We start from the raw sequence: 8710 nt of genomic DNA, 5'->3' as shown, positions 1-8710 counted from the left end.
CACACACACACACACACACACACACACACACACACACACACACACACACACACACACACAGTATCTCTCCATCTGTGACTGTACAACAATCTATACATTCACCCTCCTCTGTATCTCTGCATCAGGTAAGGGCATCAGTGACTTGGGCAGATTAGAATGCTAGGATCAATATCAAGTGAAATGAACAGACGGTGTTTTGTGTGTGTGTGTGTGTGTGTGTGTGTGTAGGTGCGTGCGGTGATGGTGTTAGAGTGTTAGAGGTTGTAATTCCTAGGCCTCTCTCAAAGCATCTTGCCAGTGGTATGCAGATGTTATCACGTTTCGATTATCGGCGAACATCCCTGATGCCTGTTGGTCAGGTTGTAGTACATTGCGAGGACAGCATAACAGAATGACATGGAGCAGAGGTGATGTACAGCTGAATGGAGGGAGGTCATAGTTTCTTTTAAATCACAGTAACTAAGGCCTTCCAAGCCATTAACAGACAATGTCTGCTGGCAAGCTTTAGATGCTGATTATTCTGAAGGTTGTTTCCATAATTAAGTCATTTCAGTGTGTGCACTCAGCAAACTAGTGCATGCATAGGGATGTACAGTCATGCTGGGTTCATTTTGTCAACATAAAATGTAACCTCTGGATAAAATGGTTGCTACTGCGAGACTTTAGTTATTTCAATTGTCAGCGTCAGATGCAGACTTACCCCAGCCGAGGCACAGAAAGCGCTTGCGAATGAGTCTGGACCTCATTTTGCCGATAACGGCCAGGTAGGACTGCCACGCCTCCGTCAGCACCCAGCAGAAGGACGCCAAGAAGAAGAAATGCAGAAAGGCCGCAGTCACAGTACAGAGGCCCTAAGGAGGAAAAGAAAGTTAGGGAGACAGAAAGTGAGAAAAGACGTTTTACAGAAGAGTAAAAAGAAAAAAGGTATTTTATGAGATGTGTCGTAATGAATCATCTCTTAGTACTGTTCAGCAGAGCAAAATGAAACCTCCGCAAAATAAATTGGACAAAGAGGAAAAAGGGAATCTGATAAAGCACATACTGTTTAAAAAAATAGGACTTAACCTGGCTCCGCTATGTTTGTCATTTTGATCGATACTGACCACTTCACAGTGCTGTCTTGCTAAGTCAGTACTCAGAGTGCTGTGTGCCAAGTCAGCTTGCCACTTTGAGAACTCCACTCTATGACCCTTTTATACACTTTAGTGTTTAGTGTCTAGGCATTATGAAAAAAACTTGGTCAAGAGCATTAATACTGGAACCATAAATGTGTATTTTCACTGTGGAAGTCCAGTGACTTTGTGCAGGAATATAACTTTCTCTTTGCCTCACCTTGCTGAGTGTTTGAGATTGTCCCACCAAAATCAATAAATTGGAGGCCAAAATTGAGAGGCAAAAATTCACCAAGATTATGGATCTCTCCGAACGAATGTACCTACGGAGAAGAGAAGGAGAGAGATAGTGAGAGAGACAGAGAGGACAGACAGATGAAATAAGTATTAATGACACATTGACGGACTGAATAGCATCTTTTTGGACACTGGACAGAGTCATTAGCTTGATTTCGCCATCTGTCATGTGTGAGACCAAAAACTAATCACCACCCCCCCTGCTGTAGTTGAACCATTTGTTCCTTACTAGGCCTCATTTGAGTTTTGGCACAGTAAAGGACACACACAAAAAGCACTTTTATGTATTGGTATTGTAGGAGCCTAAATAATGAGAAAAAATAGCGGCTCTGCATAGCGGATGTGTGAGTATAGAGGCGGGCATGACAATCAAGTTTTAGGTTCTGTGTGTGCACATGTACCTCCAGAAGGCAGCGTAGATTAGCAGCAGGATGAGCAGAGCAGTGCAGGAGACCCCACAGCCCACCATGAGGGGCACAGAGGGCATGCTGGTGGGACCCATTTCCTGAGGAGAGTGAAAGGAAGAGGAGAGACAGAAAGGGGAACAGGGATCAGTCAATAATTACTGCATGACATCAGTCCACAGAAGTACCTTGCTTGTCAAAACCCAATGTTCTTCAAATTACATACTGTTCTTCAAATGACACCCTTATTTTATTGTACAAAAAACTAAACACTGAATGGGTTAATTAATGTCACATTGACATGGCAGAGTATTTTCACCTCAGCACACACGGCTAGTCGCCTCAAATCCCATTTGATTGGATTCATTTATGCATACATCCCCGAGTTTAAGTTGAGTCATCAAAAATATTGAAACCGGGTTTTCATATAAAAACATTTTCTTTACATGTAATAAATAATATACTATTAACAACAACAATTAACATCGGAACACAACTATAACTAAGTCCATACACTGGCTTTGCGGGTCTTCCTCAGATTGGATGACGGATAACGCGCTGAATGGCTTTGGACACTTTCCATGTGTTTTCTACAGTAAGTGGTTACTATTGGGTTACCGATGGCCTACAGCAACACCACTATAGACCTCTGACCCTCTTGGACAGGACAGTCATTCTGCTCTTCGCTATTTCAAAACTGCATCCATATGACTGTGAGGTTTAAATCAGCTTCATTTCTACATTAGGGAAACAAAGAAACAAATCCTAAATGACAGGGAAGTGCCAACAACCTTGTTTGTTAGTAATGTGTTTGAAGCTAGTTTCTGACTCAAGTTTTACCTACGCAGCAACAGGCTAACAGCCTGAAGGGTTAAATGTGGGGTGAACCCAAGTGCACTGTAATATCGAGTGCACTGTAATATCGAGAGACAGACAGACAGACAGACAGACAGACAGACAGACAGACAGACAGACAGACAGACAGACAGACGGATCGATGTGTGAGGTAGAGTGAAAACCGACTTGAATAAATCCTGTTAGATCCTTTACTGTAATAGATTTAAATAATTGTTTGTGCACGCTTTTGCCCTTACACTTTTTATTAACTCTTGCACATCCTTAGTTGTAATCCATTTGGTAGACCTTTCTGATTGTACCTGCTCATTACATGCAATTAAGTCTGTCAGATTGAGCTGGATAATAACACGTAATTACACTAATGTCAAAGTTCTCATTTGTTGACCCCTTTGCTGTCACCTACGCAACTTTTCTAGCTTCACCTACAAAACTTGTAATTATAATTATAGTTTCAATTAATTGTTATTTACTCTGAAACATGAGGACGCATTCAGGTAACCACCAATTACAGAGGCAGAGAATGTACAGTGGGAGCCCGCTGTGCACCTATTCCACCCTTTGTATAATTTCACATGCACAAGGGTAAAAGCACTCGACCACGGCGCATAATTAAGCAATTTAGGTCATGATGTACAGCGGACCTCTCCTTTTCCTCTCCCTCGAGGTGCGCCTTTTAAAGGATGAGGAACAGACAAATGAATCCGCGTGGAGAGCACACACCCCGCCGTGTCCCAAATGGGCTTAATGTCTGCTTTAAAGTTCTCCATCACACAATTTACCTCCCAGGGTGGCTAGCTTTCCCTTTCATCCCAAAAGGGTTATCTCTGTACACACAGGCACACAGACACACATACACACACACACACACACACACTGTGTCTTTTTAACGAATAAAGCATATACTCACACACAAAGGCACGTCAGGCAGATGTGCCAAGTAACTTAAAGTCAGTGGTTAAGCTGTATGTGTGTCTTATTAAAGATGAGTTGAAGGCATAGGTGGAAAGCAAAAGAAAGGACTTTGGAAAGGAAATATAGCCGCAAGCAGCGATTTGTGGGTTCAAACCTTTTTTCTCTCAATAGCGACGTCAAAGTAATTTCACATGTCGATATAAAACATATCCTGCAAGTTCACTTTGTTTAAAATGCCTACAACTGATTCGTCAAAATTTTTTTTTTCAATTCAGCGTGATATGTTGCTCAGTCACGGCAACTTGGGAAAAGCAGACGCAAGCTGCGATTCCACGCTCAAACGTTGATTACTGTCCTTCCTCGTCCAGTTATTGTGTATTAACGGAACCCCTAGTGGTTAATTTGAATGAGACCTGCAGCGTACGTGTAAGGTCATTGTGTAGACGTTTCCTGGACAAACATTTAGTCATTTATAGCCTGAATTGCGATATATCCACTGCAGTTTGTTTGCATTTATAGCGCCCCCTGGTGGTAAATTTGAAATGAACTTTCAGGGCGTTGTTCAGGTACTTATGAGGGCATTTCCTGAGAGATGTATGATGATTGGACAATGAATATGTGATTTATAGTAAAATGTGTTTAATGCAACTCTCCTATCTTACGCTTGTAGCGCCCCCTAGTGGCGTATGTATATAAAACTGTCTGGGTATATCTGGGGCACCTATCTGAACATACCCTGTGAGTTTTGTGGGTCAGGGTTTTAGTGGCGTATGTATATAAAACTGTCTGGGTATATCTGGGGCACCTATCTGAACATACCTTGTGAGTTTTGTAATGATTGGCCTTACGGTTGCTGATTTGTGTTCATTTATGTCCAGAGCCACGCCCCTTTCCAAGTTCATTGGTTAATAACTTGAAAAGTAATTGATATAAGTACATGCTTTATACACCTTTTAATAAGCTTGAGCCATTGATGATTCACTGAACATTTGGCAGCAATCGGAGCTACAGTGTAGGAGATCTCAAAAATGTGTTTCAACTCAATCAGACTTATGGTGTGGGGGGGCGTGGCCTGTCACAGTTTGCGTTTTGAAGCCTCAATTACAGCGCCACCACGTGGCCGATTGGGTTCATATTTCCAAGGAAGCACATAAAAACCATTTCCAGCTATTACCCCAAGTTTTATGTTTCTACCTCATTCCAGCTCACGGGAATTTAAGCAGGCGCGGCAGACAACAAATAGTAATAAATATAATAGTAATAATAATAATAATAATAATAATAATAACTAAAACAGACAAACATAGACGGGTTCTATGGCTTTGCGGTTTGAAACCTAATAAAGAATGCAAACTGAAAATAAGGAGTATGAGAGAATTTCAGAGAGAGAGGGAGTGGGAAGAGTTAAGGACAAATAAGAGAAAGCAAAGAGTAGGAGGGGAAAGAAATAGAGAAAAATAAAACAAAGACAGAGCTCCTCTTTTAGTGGTTTTCCCTGGCACATCAAAAGAAAGCCAATTTCTCCAGAGAAAAGGGGAATAGGCTGGAATACCAATAGGAGAATAGAGGTGAACCATAATCAAAACGGCCTCATAAGAAAGGGGAGACACTAAAAAGAGAAGAAGGGGATATGACAAGCATCTGCTTCAGAAAAAAAGGAAATACCTTGGAGGACAGTGGGAGAAAACAGAGACCAGGTGGTTTTGATATTATGTAGAGAGGAAGGTCAAAGGATACGCAGGCATTTGTGGTTTTTTTATTTGCAGTCTGAAGATCAAACATAAAGGAAGCATGGGGAGTGACAAGCGCGCACACACACACACACACACACACACACACACACACACACACACACACACACACTCGTACACACATGGAATTTCCTTTTCTTTTTCTCTTAGTTTGTCCTAAATCAGCCGCTACCAGACATGTAATGGGATAAATTACACTCTCACTCCTAATTTACCCATACATCCACAAATTGTCCCGCAGCCCTTCATTGTGTCAATTTGTCTAACAGTGTTTTCTTAATTGCTATGGTTAGATTATGTAGGTTATGTGTGCGTGGTGAGATTAAGTGTCTAATTTCATATGGAAGGATGCTACAAAAGAGGAAATAGAGGGAGGAAAAAAGGAAACGCCCACACAAATACAACATATCAGGCCTGAGGCTACAGTGTCTAAAAAATGCCCTGCTCGGAATAGATAGAGTAATATTATTTTGCATATGGATGGGGTATGTGAAAGTGTTTTGTGTGTGCGCCGTATGTGTGTGAGAGGAGAGAAAATCAGAGAGAGAGAGAGAGAGAGAGAGAGAGAGAGAGAGAGAGAGAGAGAGAGAGAGAGAGAGAGAGAGAGAGAGAGAGAGAGAGAGAGACAGAGAGTACAGATTAGAAAGAATGTGCTGAGGCTGTGCTGTATATGGCCAGGCTCCCCTGGGCAGCTTGGCTACCATGTGATGGAGAAGATAGCTATTTTCAGCTCAGGAAGTTTAACCTACTTATCTCCTCTCGCTGACACTCCACCCACCCACCCTCCCTCCCTCTTTCCCTCCCTCCCTCCCTCTTTCCCTCCCTCCCTGTGTCTCCCATTCTTTCGTTTTAAGGTTAGTAGGAAATGGGATGCAAAAAGCATGTCAACGTTGACCCATTCATCCTCACCGACCTCTTCCTGAAGAGGTCGTACGAAGGTAGAACTAGATCACATTCCTTCTGGCTTTGCTTTTGAGAAAGAACGGTCCTAACTTGTACGGCTACAAGAAGTCCTTGTCAGGAATAGGTAAAAGCACTGCAGGTTGTTCCAGGCATTTGAACACAAAACCAATATAGCAGTTTTTCTAATGGGTCCAGTCTCAGGCTCTTAATACTCTATAAGGCAGCTGTGCCTTAACAGCATGCATTTGTGGCTATTTGTTGACACTCATGTAATATGGTATTATTGCAGTGTGTCTAATAGCCCCAAGTAGGCTGTGAAAAAAAGCTAATGAACTGCTGAAGAATTCTTGAAAAGATGTCAACATTAAGCAGTCATGTGCTCCTTTGGTCCCCACACAGGTACAGGAATGCAAACACACGGCGCACTGCCACTACAGAGCTACAAAGTTCCACATCTTGCTAATCTAGTGTTCCAGCTATTCAGTTGTCTGTTTTGCTGTCATGGCACTAGGTAAATACTGACTGCAATGTGCTTCAACTGAATCAATTTCATCAGACCCATGAGGGTTCAACTTGACAGGTTCTGGCTTCAGTGGCCTCAAGACAACCCATAAGTCTGCTGTCAGTGTGTGACAACCTGGAGCGCTGACGTAGTGACTTAAAATGTAAAGTCATATCAAGTGCTAGCTTTATCCTCAGGTATTATATTTTACATACTATTTAAGTTTTGTACTGCTTGTTTAGTACATGTTTCAGCAACAAACACAGGCAAAATAGTTCTAAATTAAAGCCAGTAGCACAAAGATATGTACCACCTGCATATCTTCTATACCATCTTAGATACACTAGAACAGGCCTTGTTAGCTCACACACACATTTTCTCAAATTGGAATCAGAAGGTTACCATGAGGACATATTACCCTCTACTGTGGAAAACCTTTGTTTTTCACATAACAAGAACATGCAAAATGAAAATGCCACCGCATCCAAAACAAACACTTTCTGCTCCATTTGAAAATGTGTAATTACCAAGTAAATCTGTCACACCCACACTCAGTCATTATGCATCCTTAGCCAGAGAAACGCCACTACATAATTTCACCTGTTTACACTGTCATCATCTCCCTTGTCACTAACTAACCTTCAATTAATGCAACGAGGGATCCAAACATTCTAATGCAATTCCGCGCAGTCCCCTCATCTTTTAATTTCAGTTGACGAGGGCAAGAAATGTGCATCCTGAACCTTGCAGTCATGCTCCATCTAGGGCAGGCCTTGTTTTCTTTCTTCAGTTAAGTCATAATGGGTTAAGATATGAGCTGCCATCCTGTAGTGCCTCACTCATCGCTATCTCCTTCCACAGTCTGCCCTTTTGCCATTAGTTCTGAATAGTAGAATCAGCTGTGAGATATTTCCCTCCTTATTATTACTATTATTAGGTGCCAGTGATGACAGCAGAGGTAACAGACCCAATAATTTCATGAGAGAGATTGTGACAAAAGCAGGTAGCGCTGCGGGGACAAGAAACTGTGAGAACTCTTTTACATTAGATAGGTTCACATATTATTATTGATGTGATGCAGTAATTGCCTTCTAAATGAGTTATGGAAATGCAGAACCAATGTTGGTGTGGTGCCAACGGTAGTATATTGCCTGGATAAAGCCTGACATCCAGTGCATGGCTCTGGGTCACATGTCAGGCTTCTCCTTCGACCCTTCTCTTATTTTGTCTGTTACCGTTCCCAAAATCCCCCCGCTACAAGAAAAAAACTACAACAACCTATGAGCGAGCAAGCAGCACGCTGAAAATGGCAAATGTTGACAAAAATTTGAGTTCTGCAATAAGGCAGGCCCTTATGCTCGGTTCTTTCTGTGAACGAACTTAAGATCTAACAGGGATGTAGTAGCATGTTTGCCCACCAGTTAAAAAAAGGTTTTTTCTTTCCAAGCATGCTAGCTTTCTGAAGCAAGCTAGCAGGAGAAAAAGTTAAATACAGTAACAGTGATAAGAAGAACAGGTGAAAACCCTGTAGTCAAGAAAGAGGCTTGTTGCAGCCTACTACGACGGGAGGATGAAGACACGGACGAACAACATTGCTGTAGGCCAGTTCTCTATCACATAGAAATCACCAGAAACATCCGTTGGCAATATCTGCAAATGCCAATGAAGAAGTATACAGCGATGTTCCGGTAAGAGCAATAAGGTGTAACCATGTACACATACAACATAAATAGCTCACAGTACTATATTGTGTTAAAACATAACTTAATTCTCTTAATACTCATATGTTATGTGGCATTTTCCTTTGCAGGTAATAAGCAATTCTAGAGTTTGCCCCTCTATGTGAAAATGTTCAACCAAAACAAGGTTTGTGGCGATAGGTCTGCCACTGCGAGACTGGTGTGTGTGTGTGTGTGTGTGTGTGTGTGTGTGTGTGTGTGTGTGTGTGTGTGTGTGTGTGTGTGTGTGTGT

The 8710-nt window shown here is 41.9% G+C and overlaps 1 protein-coding gene across 15 annotated transcripts in view; it reads right to left on the bottom strand.

Annotated features, from left to right (window-relative positions):
* adgrb2 (adhesion G protein-coupled receptor B2) overlaps window positions 1-8710 on the bottom strand; it is a 215220-nt gene that overhangs the window by 40449 nt on the left and 166061 nt on the right. For all 15 annotated transcript variants that reach the window (XR_004659264.1, XM_034891466.1, XM_034891459.1 and 12 more), the window contains 3 exons: window positions 1811-1914; window positions 1333-1435; window positions 701-851 (listed from right to left, as the gene is read on the bottom strand). Coding sequence is in view for 14 of the 15 variants with exons in the window: in XM_034891466.1 (XP_034747357.1) it covers window positions 701-851; window positions 1333-1435; window positions 1811-1914 (358 nt within the window). In the remaining variant the exon portion in view is untranslated. The remainder of the gene's footprint in view (window positions 1-700; window positions 852-1332; window positions 1436-1810; window positions 1915-8710) is intronic.

The sequence above is a fragment of the Etheostoma cragini genome, chromosome 14, assembly GCF_013103735.1.
Source record: "Etheostoma cragini isolate CJK2018 chromosome 14, CSU_Ecrag_1.0, whole genome shotgun sequence".
In the NCBI taxonomy this organism is placed as follows: Eukaryota; Metazoa; Chordata; class Actinopteri; order Perciformes; family Percidae; genus Etheostoma; species Etheostoma cragini.
Note: the sequence above shows the minus strand (reverse complement) of the source record. Positions and strands in the feature narration are given on the sequence as shown.